General features: G+C 40.0%; 1 protein-coding gene across 1 annotated transcript in view; it reads left to right on the top strand.

Annotated features, from left to right (window-relative positions):
- LOC105926742 (calsyntenin-2) overlaps positions 1-17,596 on the top strand; it is a 400,538-nt gene that overhangs the window by 214,110 nt on the left and 168,832 nt on the right. The window contains exon 3 of the mRNA XM_036150228.1: positions 9,502-9,697. Coding sequence (XP_036006121.1) covers positions 9,502-9,697 — 196 coding nt within the window. The remainder of the gene's footprint in view (positions 1-9,501; positions 9,698-17,596) is intronic.

The raw sequence follows: 17,596 nt of genomic DNA, 5'->3' as shown, positions 1-17,596 counted from the left end.
AGACTGGCGACCTGTCCAGTATGTATGTATGTCCAGTATGTATGTATGTATATTAATCATCTGTATATTATGCTATTGTACATATCAGTAAAACTCTATTCATAGTAATAACCACCTGTATATTATATTCGGTACATATCCAGCTGTAAATTTAGTTCACAATAGTAGTTATCTATATATTTTACTCATAGTCAAATCTATCAGTAAAATTCTGTTTATAATAGTATTCATCTCTATATTTATTCAGTACATATCCATGTCCTGTACTTATGGAACCATTGTTTATCCTGCACTTGCTGCTATTGCACTTCTGGTTAGACCTAAACTGCATTCCGTTGCCTTGTACCTGTGTAATGACAATAAAGTTGAATCTAATCTAATCTAATCTAATCTAATCTAATCTAATCTAATCTAATCTAAACGCTACAGCAACCATAGTAATGTCAAGTTTGCTGCATTCTAGAGTTACCTTTGTAAAAAGCTAATTTTGCATTACAAGGTGCACTGGAAAATTTCAGTCTCTACTTTTTTTTAACTTTGAATTTGTTATAAATGGAGACGGAATATTCAAGCATAGACGTAGAGTTTATATATTTAATGAAATCCTACCTTATAATCCTCTTCTAAAGTTTGCTTTTCTTCAGCTTCACAGGTTCAGGTTTAGCTTTAAACTTCATGTCTCTCCCTAACTGTAATTCCTCTGTTGCAGATTTGTGCCTTTTAAGGTTCTTGACACACTGTGTTATGTGGCAAAGCAAATAAAACTGAGAACCTGGAACTGATTAGAAAAAAAACAGGTTTTTGTTGTGTTAGGCAACAATCTAATAAAGCCTGTCTTTGATCAAAGAGACTGTTTAGGGAGGTGATGGTCTTTATTTCATCATGCTGCTCAGCTGTACCCAGAGCATCCTCAGGGGGCTTAAATAGAGGTCATAAACTCTGATGCGGCTGTTTGAACATATTGAACTCTAACTGGCCTCTCTGACAAGCACACATGTTCACTCCTGAGGCCATTTCCATGAACAGAATTGGAAAATAGAAACTATTGATTTCACACTCTGTTTAATGTGATTGCCTTGACTATTTTTGTTAATGCGTCTCAGGTTTATTTGGTTACCCTTTGGGCTTTTATTTTTGTTTGCTTTTCTCATCCTTACATGATGTCTTTCTCCAAGCCCTGTGAATCAAAACTGGTGTTGGATTTACCATATAATTCTATATTGTGTTAAGAGAACATCCAGCATACATACACACAAAATTAATGGATGGAAATGTGTAATCCAGTCTTGGCTTGAAACGGAAAATAGTTAAACAACATTCACTGAGAAACACAGCATTAGTTTTCATGTCGCCTCCGTCTGACTTCATTAATCTCGGCAGGGAGAAAGTATTGAGTGAATTGTGTTTCAGTAGATTTAACCATCTCACAGTCAGCTGATTAAATTGAGGTGTTGGTGTTTATTGTAAGATTTTAGCTGCTGCTGCCAGTTGGTTATTGACAGTTTGACTCCTGCTCAGCAGTGCTTTTGGCCTTGCTCCAAGTCCACGTAATTGACACGTCGCCTGCTGAGGTTTGTGATTAACTTTATTGATATGTTTGTGTGCGCGTGTGTGTGTGTGGGTGTGTGTGTGTGTGTGGCTGGCATCACACGTTGCTGGTGGATCTAACAATCCTTTAACGCTACTGGGCGAAAATAGAATTGATGTTTCAAGGAGCCAATACTTTTCTGTGCAGCTGCAAGATTCATGGACATGGATATTCACCAGGACAGCCAAAGCTTAGTTTAATTAGTTGATATATTTTCAACAAATTTTTGAGTTAGATCCGCAAAAAAAAAGTTGCTTTAGAAAAGGTGAAATATAACATTATAATACATATTATTCATTGCTCCTACACGTTTTGATGAAGCCTCCAGCATCTCTTTAATCACTTAGCTTCATTCATAAATCCCCATTAGGTATGGAAATCAACACATAAGAAGGTTTTAGAAAGTAACAATGTGAAAATCTCTAAAGCTTTTCATCATGTCATTCCTGCAGTTTGAAGTTGCTTTAATCTGCCCTTAATAAGGTTTGCTAGTTTGTTGGTTTATTAAATAATTTATTTTGACCATGAATTAATTAAAAACCGATTGAAACAGAAAAATATAATAAGATGTAACATCAACAGAAATTTTACATTGATCACAGCAAAGCAGCTTAATGTTATGTTCAAAATGTGTCGGGTAGAAGCTAAGAACTCATTAAATACTACCCCAGTAGCTCAAGATTAAAACTGTCACTGTCTCATCGTGTTGATGGATCTGCCGGCATGTGTTCAAACATTCAGCATTGTCTATAAGTTCTGACGTGACTAGAGGGCTCTCCAGACGTATGGAGCGTAGGCAAATGCACTGCCGCTCCTCCTCCACCTGTTGCTGGATATCGTTTATGTCATGGAAAAATTGCATTAAATATAAACGGCAAAAAAGCTATTGTTAACACTAAATGAGCATTAATTTTCCCTCTATCAAATAGGCATAGGGGGGTTGGGGCTATGCAGGGAATAAGCGACAGTCACACTTAAAGCTAGTGTTGCCGATTTTTCCTGGAAGTTTCCCCAAGTTACCTTTTCAATAACTGCGCATGGGCAAGACTGGCTTACCTCACTCTTCCGCTCTTCAGGGAGATTGCGTCTTAAAAATCTCCCAAATCCGCTCTGATCTTATTATTTTCTACTCCTTCCTCTTCTTCTCATAAACATGAACGCGGTTCGCTTTATGTGACTCTCAGCCATGTTCAACGTCTACGGTGAATGCAGTGGAGCTACAATGAATGGCTACAATAGATAAGGTGATAACCCCGAAATGTGAGGGACAGAGAATAATGAAAGCAGGAACAAAACTCTGTCAAATCCATGCCCTTTGGACCTAGTGGCATGGATTGGCTCCCACAGAAAACGATTTTTCAACCTCCTTTTTTTAATATATATTGTATTGACTACTTTCAGGATGGAAGGACAATTTTACCCAGTATAGCAAGAAGTGTTTCTGAACAGGATTACCAACTATAGCTTTAACGAGGCAATTTTTACATAAACTTGGCTACAGAATTGAACAAAATACTAAACACATACTCTCCTAGCTTATAGTCATTCATAAACTATTTCATGTGTATAAGATTGTCTGGCTGGGAGGACCTGTGGGTTGGCCAGTAAATTTATAGGCGTTGCCATTGCACTGCCGTCTCTTTTACAAGTGCCGCCACTCAATGGTATTTTTTATGTTAATGTATTTTAAGCGGCCGACTGTGGATACCACAGGTGATGAGGAGACCAATTAATTAAAGGTGTATGTATACAAAGAAATATAATTAATTAAAACTGGAATAAAAATGTATTTAACATTCATGTACATCTTCTGGTTGTGGGGTCTATGTGTGATGTATATTTTGTACTGTAAATTTTCAACAAGTTCAACGAGTTTTATACCTTCAAAATAGTGTGTTTTCTTACACCGTTGAAATGAATAGCAGAAATTCCACAGCGTGATAGAGTTGTTAAGGAAAAACTTGTTGACCAGAAATGCAGAGAGAGATTTCTATAAGCAAAATTGGGCAAATTCTCACTGAACGCACAGTACTCCTGGTTTTGTGTAAAAGAAGAAACGCATAGAAAAAGCCGGCGTCCACTCATACCTCCATCATGATGAAGAAAGAGAAGAACATAAAACATTTCTTTTAAAACTTCATGGTTTTAAAAGTGCAAGTACAAGTCCAAAAACATTTCTTTCACACCGCCTAGGTTGTCAGTAAATGCACATTTTTCTTTCACTCTCTTCAAGGTGTTCACACTGTTCTGTTTTATCCAGATTGTGTGATCACATCAACATTCAGAAATAAAAATGGCAATTTTTACTTTCTTCTAACGAGTTGGACGACTAATTGGTTGTTATTGGTTCCATAACAACAGCTAAATTTATTGTCAGGGTTCGTGCTCTTACAGCTGGCTTGGCATAAGAGCTTGGATGGTTGTTTAAACCATTTCTTCTGACACTAGTCTGTCACACAGTTAGTGCAGTGAACACACAGGGCAGGGGGGCACTCACTTTGTAAAAAGACAGTGGGATGTCATTAACTCTATGGGAGTAGGCATTAATGTAATTAACAGAGAAGACACAAGAGGGGAGGTGTGTGTGTGTGTGTGTGTGTGTGTGTGTGTGTGTGTGTGTGTGTGTGTGTGTGTGTGTGTGTGTGTGTGTGTGTGTGTGTGTGTGTGTGTGTGTGAATTCCTCTGCTATAAACAAACTGCTAACCTTATACCTCCCCCACTTCTAAATCCCTCTTCAAAAAGTGTGTCTTCAATTAAATCCCCCCGACCGACACGGTCACACACTCGGACTTTACACAAACACTACTCGAGGATTCGTTTGCTCTACTCTGAACATGCAGGCTTGATTAGTATTAATCCTTATCTCCAAAATGGACAGCTTCTCAATTGTGTTTTTTCCTCGCCTGGATAATTTCATGAAGAGCATAATTACAGCATTTTCAATTTCAGCCCTCCGCAGAGTTATGAGGCAGACTTTCTATCTCTGCGTCACAGCTGAGAGGGCGGGTGGGGGATCCATGTATCCTGGAGTGCTTGTGGATGTGTAATTGTGTTTTCAGGAGCAAAATGAGTTGGAGAATTAGCAGGTTATGGGGGTGACTAACACAAGAGATAATTTAATGCCCTAGTTGGAAAAAATAACTAAAATCACGACAACTTTGTAGGCCTCATAGTCGATAGTTATTCTTGTGCAGATGGGCTAGATTTACTAACAATGGCGAGAGCACATGTGAGTGAATACATTTTGCTTCCTGCAGATCGGTGTTTGGTGTAGAATATGCTCACTGACAGCATGAAATCCAGTAATCTGATTTACTTGGTGTCTATCTGCCGTGTGGGCTCCAACAGTAGGAGGATGAAAGGCACGTTGGCTCTGATTACAGCTGCCAAACTGGCCAAGTTTCAGTAAATCTGAGTGTGTGTTCACACCCGTGCTTTGGTCACTCTCCAGTGCTGAGATCGGAGCTGGCCTTAGGCAGTGGCCCTGTTCCCATCCTTCTTGCATCTTCTTTTTGATTTGTCTCTATATCTTCCTCCTCTTTTAGTCTCTGTCACTGTTGCTGGACTGATATTTCCACTTTTACCTCTTTCTCAGTTGACATCTGGCACGCATATCTCTACACTTTTGTGCAAAAGCCTTTTTTCCATCAATGCCACTTGTGCATACACATTCAGACACAGGAAGCTCATCGATGTTGTGTCAGCTTTGATAATAACGCAGAGCCCAAGGCACTGCGGCCCACGATATTCTGTCACACTCCTCCAGATTAGCAAACACCGACCACTGCTGCCAGCAAAGCAGCTCTGCCTTCACTGAATTCACTGATAATGAGTTCTGTGTCCTCAAAGATAGTCTTCTGTGGACAAGTGCCGGATTCCCTAGAGGTGTTTAGCACTGCATGACTTCCATTTCCAAACAGGATGGCAGTTTAGGAACTATGAACCTTCCTTTGGTGTTATAGACAGCCATTCGTTTGGATTTGATTAGATGAGATTTTACAACCACAGTAACAGAAGATGGGCGGAGGAATAAGACAAATAAAAGAGTCAAGTAAGGCTTTGCTGTAAAGTAAACATAAAGGTCAGCTTTCAGTTTGAGGGTTGGGCTGGAAGGTCAGCTTGTAATCTATGATTGTTCCTAGATATTTGAAATCAGTGACCTGTTCTACTCTCTGCCTTCTCATGACAGCAGGTCTAAAAGAATGCCCAGTGCCTCCTGCTCCTGACTTGCTTCTCAGGCATAAATCCCTGGTTTTACTGACTTAAAGGTCCAGGATGCTGTTGGTAAACCAGATGGAAAGCTAGTAAATGTGCTGAAAGTAGAAGGAACTATCAGCATCGTGTAGGCCAGTGACCACTAGGGTAATGCCATCAGCACTGTTTGATATATTTTGGCTTCATCTTTTATGATCATTGGGTGTTTGGGTTTTGCTTTTCTTTTGTGTCTATGTTCTCATTATCTCACCGTGGTATATTCCAAAAGGTTGTCGTTTTTCTTGTGATCTGTTTTCTTTGTATTCTAGTTTATATTTCCTTAGATCAGAATTATTCTTTTCCTCTTGTTTAAGTGTTTTCTTTTGTCGTAGTTCAGCTCCCTCTGTAATAATTAGTCTCCCTCCCTCAGCCTCCCCACTTTCTTCTGCCTCAGCTTTTCCACATTATCACCTGATTGACTCACCTACATCGAATGTCATTCCCCACTCTTCCCACTATATTTCGGTTCACTGTTGGTTATTTTTCTTCATTGGATCTTCCTGTTTGCCTACCTTTTTCTCAGTTACCTGATATTCTGCACCACCTGTGTTATTCCTGTTAATTTGCCATTGATATTCAATGTTTTCTATGTTCATTCCATGTTCCTGTCTGCACTTGTCACCAAATTTAAATAAAAGTAGAATGTGTTGTAGTCTAGTCAAGATATTTAAATAGTTTAGAAACATTTTATGATGTCCTGTTAGCTATAACACAAGCACTGTAAGGGATGTGCTTTCTTAAACTTTTCTTTTGACCATATGTAAGGTTGTCAGATTATTACCCATTAAGTTATTAAGAAGCAGCCTCCCTAATAGTGTTTGATTCTGGGCAACTTTTAACCAAATGTCTACCTCTTTAGCAGTCTAATCAGGGGCGGTTCTAGACAGGGGCCAACAGGGGCCTATGCCCCTGTAGAACTGTTCCTGGCCCCTGTTATGGCCCCTGTACTAAAAACATGATATTCAATTTCTTAGGATGATAGATGCTGACAAAGATACCGTGACTGACTGGTCATTTGGATCAGTTGTATTTTTTTCGTTTAGGTTTTTACCCAATAATAAAATAACAAAATAATTTAAAAAAATATATAAAAAAATAACAATAATTAAAATTAAGCTGTTTCACGTTAAGCTCCCGCTGTATTGAGAAAAGATCAGGGGTCTGCAACCTGCAGTTCCAGAGCCACAATTGGCTCTTTGGCTTACTTAATATATTAAACAATGAAATGTTGACCTGTTAAGTTTTTTTCCACCCCAATCTTTTGTACTGTGCCCCTGTGAAAAAACACTGGCCCCACCCTGGCCCCCCTGCTAAATTTGGTCTAGAACCCCCACTGAGTCTAATGTGGCAAAGAAAGATATTTAGGCACCAGCTTAATACAATAATCAGTTTGCAGCTTCTTTTCCTCTGCCAAGGGCCAGTCGCCTAACATCTGTTCCTCCACGTCCACTGGGGCCAACACTTCCGCCCTCGTCTTTCCCACAACCACCAGCCCTCTGTGTCTCGTCGCAGGTGGTAGAACACTTGTCACATCTGGAGTATAGTGATAGACATAAAGGGTGAAAATTGTGACAGGTAGCTGGAGCTCTTTGAGTGTTCCTGAGTCTGGAAAAAAAAAAGGGAAGGCTCTCCCCCTCTGGTCACCTTGACCCACCTTTCCCAAACCCTCATCAGCTCCCCCATCAGGTACAATTAAATCCAAAGGAGCACATCAGGCCACCCAGCCTCAACGGTAGGCGTGCACCATCAGCATATCCTAAGCATATTCATCCTGATGGGAAGCTTCTGCACCGGCGGGGGAATATTGGATTTATTTCTCGCTCCAGTGGTGATGGATTTCGCAATCGTCTGTTTTGTGCGGTGGCGCACTATTAAAAGAAGCAGCACAGAGAGACCACTGCATCTTCTGTCAACCGCCATCTTACACTGTTTGCTCATTGCCATTTTATGAATATCCTCACACCGCCGAGCCACGTTTTTTCAAAGCACCGGGGCCCATTAAGCCCTGATACAACATTGTTCAAGTTATATTGCCAGGAAAGAAGTGTGAAAGGACAGGGCTAGGATGCGTCAGTTCACTACCTTTCTGTTCCAGTTATACTACTTCCTGCTTATAGCTCCTCTTCTGTAGGCAAATTATCATTTCTGGGGCACTGTCCCGACAGCAGGGTAGAAGGAGGGGGGGGGTTGGGGTTGAGGTGATGGGGATTATGACAGGAACAGGATGAAAGGTTTGGAAATAAAGTTGCTCTTATCAGAACTTGCCAGGAGCAAGGCACACACAAAGCTTCTTGGGAATCCAATTTAGTCCTCGGTGTTAGTTTAAGTGATATCAGCACAATTAGCCGTCACAGGTCAGAGTCGGAGCACAGCGTGTTAAGTGATTTCCTGCAATGCCATGAGCAGAAGCACAAGGGGATGTCAATTTTCTCAGCAAACAAAAAAAATTATTATTAAACTCCTGCCCCAGCTCAGCAAAATAACCCACCTCTTTACATGTTCCTGCATATAAATGACAAAAGCTCTTCAGAATTTGTATCCCCTATATCTTTACACCAAATCTGAGCTGTTGTTGTCATACATGTTGGCAGTGGTTGTAACCTGTTCTCTATATAATGAAATGGACTCATACCAGAGCTGTCAATCTTCTTTCTGAAGGCTCTTTTTGTTCTCACCATTGTGTTTGCTCTATCTTTAGTCAGGAGCAGAGCAAACTAAATGTTTGAGATTTATACAAGGCAAGCCTCCTTCAAACTAATGTGTTTTATGTTCTCATCTCACAGTACATGCATCCCCGATGTATTACATCAGGTGCATAAGATGCATGTAACACAATGCGATTTCAACCACTTTAAGTGGGAATAAATGATGGGTTCCCATGAAATTCAATTTTTGCCGTGGTTTCCAGAAATTAGATTTTTTATTAGATTCAACGGAAATTTTGTCATCTCCTTATATTTTTCGTACTGTTAAAATGTATGCTAAGTATCCATCTGTCCAAACATGTTATTTTGACAACATTTTTAACATCACTGTATGTGTAGTTTTCACTGTACCAAAACACAGCTGAGCAGGATCCCAGCCTGGACTCTTTTGTCATGCAGTCTGTATGTTCATGTGTGGGTTCTCTTCTCTCTGGGTACTCTGACTTTCACAGACAGCCTGAAAATATGACTGTTAAGCTAATTGGTCTTTCTAAATTGCCCTTAGGTATGTATGTGTGTGTCTTTGTTGTCCTTTGATGGATGATGATCTTTCCACTGTGCAACTTCTTGCCCGATGGCTGCTGGACATTAGCCCCTGGAGACTTTGCAAGGATAAGTGGATATAGTAGTAGTAGTAGTGGATATGGATAGATGGATGGTACTAAAGCTGGGAATGGTTTTGTACATCAGTCATTCTTTTTGGACAGCAACTAATTATTAGATTTATAAAACGTTATGTACAGTATGTAGGTCAGAAACTGTGCATTTGGAAATTAAGTTTCAAGATTCTGCATCACCATTGATCCAACTGCCAATGCCTTTAAAACGTTGGGTTTGAGCTAAAATGTCGGTGTCCGCTTTCTTCAAACTCTGTTATATGTTTCCTCAGAAGCTGACAGACTGTGATAAACTCTTAACTCATCGTCCTGTCTGTTTCTTTCTCCTGCTCTCCAGGGGAGATCTGCGCGTTCAACATCCATGGACTCGAGGCTCCATTCGAGGCAGTGGTGCTGAACGGAACGTCTGGCGAGGGTCAGCTGAGGGCTCGTGGCCTGGTGGACTGCGAGTTGCAAAAGGAGTACACCTTCATCATCCAAGCTCATGACTGCGGTTCAGGCCCGGGAGGCATGGAGGGCAAGAAGTCCCACAAGTGAGTAAATCTGATCCCAGTTTTGTTTAAGAAGAGACAGCACAAGGCCCCACAAATTCAGTCAGAAAACAGCAGTTTCCTACATGCAGTGCAGTTCCACTAGACAAAGGGTTGTACACATATAAACACATCAATCACTAAAACAACATCTGATCTCTCACATTATGAACTTACACATTAGAAAGGATGAGCTATGCAAAGCCAGCAGTTTAAATGTGTGGCCATTCCTCTGCACTAAGATTCCTTGTGAGTGGGACAGAATCCCTGAGATTGAGACGTGGTCAGGGTGCACTTCTGTCCATTTTTACCAGCTACAGTCCAGACTCTCAGAAAGTTACCAACGCAATCAATTTGGGCCAAAAACTCAGTCAGTTTTTTTTTCTCCTGGTTCAGAGAAAAATGATCCAAAGCAACTCTGTTTATGCAGCATTGCAAGGAAACGACAATAAAAGTGTTATCGTTTGAGCAAATTGATGTCCTGCCATTTACTAATTGCTTTTATGTTTATATATAACACTGGCATTAGAGTCCCTTTGGCTGCTTCTTTATGCTGCAGTTGCCTTAGTAATTCATCACAACTTGCACCAGACACAGCCATGATTTTAACCCAGGTCCCTCGTATCAAAGACACAAGCTTAACCTACTACACCATGAAGGGACTCTATATAGCATTAGCGTACGTTTGTTAATGCTTTCCTTTTGGAAGAATTCAGCAATGTGCAAATATCAACAGAAAAGACAATTTAAAGCTGTCTTGTTTTGACAGCTATGAATCAGCTAATATAAAATACTGCAAAAAACACACAAATAGTCATTCTTGTTTGTGTTGATAGAAACCTGATAGTAAATGATAGAAGATTGCCTGTAATTTACCACAAAGAGCACCATCTGTCACAGATATGGCTGATCGTTTGTGTGTGCTACGTGTCTGTGGAGGATGCTGAGGAGGCAAAATTGCCTGCAGGGTTACTTGTATGGCGCACACAGCGGCATGAACATCCAACAAGAACAATGAATAGGATTATGTGCATAGCAGTTAATTTGAGAGCCTATACACATAGTATTGAAAAAAACTCCCTCTGAAGCGTTAGTCCAAAAGATTTATATTATGCTTTAAATCCCAGTTCCATTTTCCTGTGATTGCTGTAAAACGTTACTATTTTCACCACCTCTACAGGCACCAATGGACTAGATTAAAGAGATTTACTGATAAAAGCAATTTGTAACAGTCAATAACCTCCTTTGAAGTGACTGCTGTCTGAAAATATTTAATTTTATTATGTGCAGACACATTCACCTGTCCACTACATGGAGCTCAGTCTCACACAGTTGCTCTTACCCTTACTTATCCAAACAAATAATGAAATCAATCATCTTGGCTAGTTTATACACCACTGTACTGTTGTATAAAGCAGGGGTCCACAAACTTTTCAGCCTGCAACCCCCACAATAATGGCACCAAAGGTGTTTTTTTTTTTTTTTTTTTTTTTTTTTTTTTTTTTTTGGGGGGGGGGGGTAGGATTATTAGAATAAAGTCATATTATGATTGAGAATAAAGTCAATCCTCCCCATCCGTATTTGAAACACATTTCCATTCAATTCCTCAGCTCCATCCTTCATTAGAACTCTTTTTGCCTGCTCATCATGTCCATCCAGGTTTCCATTTCACTGATCCATCTTCAAGCCAACTCTGTAGAAACTAAGACGTTTATTTTCTGAATATAACATTCCAGTGGCTTTCAAACCCCAAAATACATTACAGCAAAGATAGGTTCACCCCAAAGATCCGGTCCCCCTGGCACAATCAGAGTAATTTTGCGTATGCCGTTAACCCCTTAAGCTCACATGGTTTAAGGAGCAATTTTCGGCTAAAGTTACATCCATTGATTTTCCAATACGCTTATCCCTATTGGGTACTGGTCCCTATCAATGGTCGAGAGGAAGGGGGGGGGGGGGTCGGTGGGAGTACACCCTGGACAGGTCGCCAGTCTATTGCAGAACCCATGCAGAAAGACCCAGGGCAAGGCTAGGACTCGAACCCTGGACCTTTTTGCTGCAAGGCATAAGTGCTACCCACTGTAGCCACTGTAAACGTTTTATGACACAAAGGCATTAAAGATTTTTTTCAGGTGGAACCATTATTGCAAATGTCACCATTTCTGAATTATAGGTGATTAAGCAAAGAAGAAGAAAAAATTCTAAGCCTTGCCTAAATTTCTTGCAAAATAAACCCCTTTGAAAATATAAGAGAAGCCTTAGACTTTGTACATCCAAATTTTGAATATAACTGCAACAAATCTGGACTGAATCAGTTGAAGCATATTCCTTCCACAAAGGATTTAGTGGGCAGTGTGCCAGGGGTATATATGATTTTGGCACAACTGTACCAAAATGAGTCAAAACTGTGCCAAATGTGTTTGTCCCCCATAAAAGGGAATCTGGTCAGATAAAAGTGCAGATTTCCATTGTAGGACACCTTCTGCATATGATTATGCCTTTGGTCATAAGATTTACCCTGTGTTTCATCAAAATGTACCGTTGTGCACAGCATAATATCAATAAAATGAATTGAAAATTAGATGAATTGTATAAGTAAGTCTCCAAACAGAGGTCCATCCATCCATCCATTTTCCATCACGCTTGACCATCATGGGGTTAGGCTTCCCAGGTCTTGAGACTGACTCATCTTCTTCACCATCGTCACTCTAAAACCATTGAAATATATGTTTAAGAATACATTTTTACCTAAAAACCACACTAAAAACGAAGTTGCGTCTGACACTGACTTATATTAATCATAGGAACATAAGTCTAAAACAGTTATGACACATCAGGTTCATAACTGCAGTTCTTTGCAGAATAGCCATGTCACCTTGAAGAAGATAAAGGCTCAGCTGAAGTGGCGAGGGGCAGAGTCTGCTGTGCTCCAGATGGTCCTGCGACGTCCTCTTATCTGTGAAAATATAGAAAAAGTAGTTTATTACAAAGTTTTCTGATTATAACGAAATAAATTACATGGCATACCCAGATAACATAGAAAATGTTGTAATGCTGTGGATAACGTAAAAGCTCTATAATCCTTGAACCAATGCCACATACTGTACATGTTGTTCCTTTGTTCTGGAGGTGGGGGTTGGTGCAGGAGGGATTTCATAGTAGAGTTTTCTGATTACAACATACTCTTTCCAACTGTACCACAAGAACAGCCAGACAAATAAAAAAAATACATGTTGTTAGTGAACGCTGGAGATAGGCACCAGCAACCCCGCGACCCCATGAGGGATTAAGCGGTCTGGAAAATGGATGGATGGATGGATGCTGTAACAGTAACGTGTATTGGTAAAATGTGGATAGTGTATAAGCTTCATAATGTTCCTTGACAACGAACCGCGTCTCTCAGAAGCATTTCTTCATCTTCTTCCACTACAAAATCCAAGCTGCTGTCTAAAGATTCTTCGACTTCCGCCATCACTGGTCTGCCAAATTTCCTCCAAAGCTTCTCACACAGTCATTTTCTTCGCAAGTGCCATTATCATATTTGACGATCACAAGAGAAAAGAAACAAAGGAGCAATCTGTGCTTGTATGTATGTATGTATGGATGTATGGATGTATGTATGTATGTATGTATGTAACAATTATTTATTCAGGTAGATCCCATTTTGATTGAAAAACTTTTTTTTTTCAACACAGACTTGGCCAAGAATGGCAGCATCACACAGACAATTCCAAATCAAAAACTACAGACATGTACAAACATTAAAGATACATAGGAGGTTCCACCTCTTAAACAGTTTTGTTATGATTTACATCCAGTTTTTCGATCAATAGCACTGGAGTCTGCTATGAGACAAACCTGGTTCTGTTGGTAAAGTTAAGTAGATGCTAGGGTAAGTGGATTTGGGAGCACTTTAAATAGATTGTCCTTTGGCTGGCAAATCTCAAAGGATGAGCATGGTCTTTTCACTGCACTGCCAGCCCGCTTGCTTGGATTTAAAAAAGAAGCTAACAGGGAAAAAGAAGAATCTCTGCCTAAGGCTATGCTCAAATTACGCATTAGATGTCAACAGTCACGAAAGAAGGCAGTCAAGAAAATTAGCAGCTAAAGAGGACAGGAGAGAGGATCAGAAGTGACACAAGAAGAGTTTAAAATTCTCTCTATTTGCTGTCTTCTCCTGCACTGCTTACCAATGGCTGCTGTCCCACTTCTCCCTTGTCCTAAAGCTCACATGTTTCTCACCCAGTTTGATTCTGTCCTTCCGTCTGCCAGGCGTTCTGTGCCTGCTACCAGCCTCAGCTTTTGTACGTGTTGTCAGTCTGTCTCTGTATTCACAAATGAATGCTCTCTCTGCCATGGCGCTACAAATCTGTCTGTCAGTGTTGCCTTTTTTTTCTGCAAAGAAATGAGATGTTTATTTTTCAAAATGTCATGTCAAACTTTGGATATATGCAGCATCCCGCTGAGCCAATAAAGTGCTGCATTACTCCTCTCATGGTGACTGTGTCAGTAACCACAACAACGGATAGCTTTATAAAGACTGGCGTTTCAGATTCCTTGCGTTTAGAGTTGCCTTTTGGAGTCAAACTGCTTTACATTTTGCTCTGATATATTTTATACACCCGCCAGAGGAAGCTTTATTCACTTGTCAGCAAAATGTGAAGCTCAAATGAATTCACCTAAAACTCCTTGAGGCTGGTTTTGCTAAGGTCAGCTTTAAATGAAACACAAATTAATTCTCCATAATGTTGGACTGACCTCTGTCAAAGGAAGTGGAATATTTCCTACCAGTAAAAGGGGTATTAAATGTCAATTTCTTTGTGTGTTAACCCTTGACACATAGTGGACAGCTGTGTAAAAGCTGGAGTACCGTATTTTTTTAACTATAAGACGCACTTAAAATCCTTAAATTTTCTAAAAAATGTATGTTGCGCCTTATAGTTCGGTGTGCCTTATATGATTAAAGTTGTGCTGACCACATTTTATGTGGTACAATGGGCTCAAAAATCTGTTAATGTGTTTAAGTACAACTTTGGTAAGCACACCCGGAGGGCGAGGGCTTCCGGAAGTATCCCAAAATAAGAGTCGTCGAAAATAAAGTGCCATGGATGATGTAGTTATGACAAGCTAACTAACTAAAATAGGCGATTTCTAATCAGATGTGGTCAAGACACGGAGTTTTAGGAGATCAAAACATAGGACAAATTACTGATAATTTAATACCTTACCCATATATTACTGGTGATTTGTCTTTCTTTAATTACTTACCCATGACAAACGTTTTTCTCTCCGCAGAATCACACAGCTGCGTACTTTTCAGTGTCTGGTGTAAATTTATGCTTTTAAAAACACGCCCGGCCAGATTTGATTTCTCTGATAAAAACTGAGCTGCAACACCGACGGGGCGCGGGAAAGGTGTGTTCGGCAAAGCTCTACTACATCGAGACAGCGGCAGGACCGGGTATATACCTCTTGTTGCGCTAAACTTTTTTTATACCATCATGAGACACTGAAATCGGGGACGTTTCCGGGGACAGCTTTTGCTGGGGACTAGGTCATGCAAGCTGGAATCATCCACAGAGACACTCACCTAGATTTCCACTTTCAGCATCAGTCTGCAGTGGTGAGTGAGAAACCCTGGATCAGCCTTCCAGATGAATAGACAGGAAATGATGATCTGTCTGAGGCTTGCTGGCCACTCTACTATGCTATGTAAATATCAGCCTTCTTAGAATGGCACTTCCTGTGCTAAGGTGACAATGTTAACTTCCCCTCCATCTGGCTGTGCCCGGGAGTGGGAAGCAGGTCTTCGTAATGCCTAGTCATCAACAGCTTGCAATTACTACACCCCATTTGTGGAGAACTTGAATAAAAATCTTTGTATCCTGGAAAATGACATACAACCTGTCCAAGGTGTAACCCACCTCTTAATCAATCACTACATCTCAAAACCCTGCTTAGGTGTAGACAAATGGATGGATAGTAAATAGGTGCTAATATTTCAGATCTATGTGAACAGTTTTACTTAAAATGTATTTGTATTATTTTACAAAACTTGACAAAATAGATAGGCATGTCTAAAATATTTCAAAAGCTCTTTGTGGGAAATTCTGCTCTCAGACAAAATTCCAACAGTTGTTGCTCTGCACAAAAGTGGCTTTTCTTAAGAGTTGTGCAGAAAAAAGTCTCAAAAGCAATATGCTGGGTAGCGTCAAGGAGACTTTTTTTTTTTTTTACCTAAAAATGTCCAAGACTTATCAGCTATGGTAGTTTTGGATAAATACTCCATACATAAAATAAAGTTATCTTCAAACTTCAAAATTAAAGTTAGAATGTCGTGTTAATTTGCCTTTCCTAAATACCAATATCTGTGCTGCTTTATAGTGTTTTTGTAGAGTAATTAGGCTTAAGGAACATTAATTCACTTACTCTGCAAAGCAAGTCATATATAAAAATTCCTCCCAGACCCACATATAAACCGTGACACGAGTATTTAACACTGACCCTTATTAGGTTGAGTGTCTGGAGACAGTCCAGTGGGTTAATATATTCCCAAGGGTTCCAAGTGAGTCTGCGCTAAGATTTAATTCCAAAAAATATGCTTTTCAAAACGGCAACACATTCACAGACACTTCATGCTTGGCAACATGGGAGTTATTAAAGGCATCATTAGCAAATTTTATAGACTTGTATGGTCTAACCCCGTTGCAGTTGGGAGAGGCTAATTATCTTTCCGTAAAACCAGCTGAAGGACGTTCATGTTTACCCGCACATACAAACAGACTGCTGAGTCAAATCCACACCAATAAGTCTGCATTTACATATAAATAAGACAAATACCATAGCTGGGGAGAGATAGGCTGGTTTCGGAACTCATGGCGACCTTGCATACAAATGCAACACATAAACACCTACCTATAAACATAACCAAAGTAAAGGTAAAAGTACTTTTAAAAAAAAAAAAAAAATAAGGAAAGTAGTGGGCCAAAGAGCTATGCCTCATTAGCATAATCTGTCATGATAAATTTCTGAAGTGAGAAGACCAGGAGACTCCACACAGACAGTTATCTTGTTAAGGTGCCGGCTCTTTATTCTTCCAAGAATCTTAGCTTCACGCTTGTCACACTTCATGCTAATATGAGTGAAACCTCATTCTGTCAAAACCTGTAAAGTGATGTGACTGTTACCGCAGACAAGCCATAAAAAAAAGGAAAAAAAAGTTAAGGAATATGTTGTTTATCACCACCTAGCAGAATGCATTTGGGAGAGCATAGTTAACACGTTCAAACTATAAGATGCTCTGCCAAGTAGAGGAACATCTGTCTCTGTCTGCTACAGTTACCCAACAACAGGAGGCAATAGTTGCTTCCATCCGAGCTTAAGATCTCAATCAGATGTCTCTTTCTGTTTGCAACTTGCACAATGTTTTCAGCATCATTGGAAACTTTAGATAAACTGCCATTGTACCAACACTGAGTACAGCAAATGGATTTTCACCATGTATTTTAAACACAAACGTCAGTCACGGTATTGATTAATTGCCTTGGAATTGAAAGGTGAAGACAAGGGGTGTCAAACTCCAGTCCTTGAAGGTTGGTGTCCTGCAACCAACTTTTAGATGTGTCCTTGTCCAACATACCCAAATTAAATGGCTGAATTGGCTCCTTAGTATGCAGTCAAGTTCTCCAGAGTCTTTTTAATGACCTGATCAGGTGACTAAGGACAAACTGCAGAGATCACAGATAACTATTAGTCATGAACTGCACACATGTGGTCTTAAAGGAAGAGTGGTAAGAAGAAAGTCATTGTCATAAGAAAACCAAAATAAGTCCTGTTTGCAGTTTGCCACAAGCCATGTTGGGGACACAGCAAACAGCTTGAGTCAGATGAGGCCAAAATTTA

The sequence above is a fragment of the Fundulus heteroclitus genome, chromosome 18 (assembly GCF_011125445.2).
Source record: "Fundulus heteroclitus isolate FHET01 chromosome 18, MU-UCD_Fhet_4.1, whole genome shotgun sequence".
In the NCBI taxonomy this organism is placed as follows: Eukaryota; Metazoa; Chordata; class Actinopteri; order Cyprinodontiformes; family Fundulidae; genus Fundulus; species Fundulus heteroclitus.
Note: the sequence above shows the minus strand (reverse complement) of the source record. Positions and strands in the feature narration are given on the sequence as shown.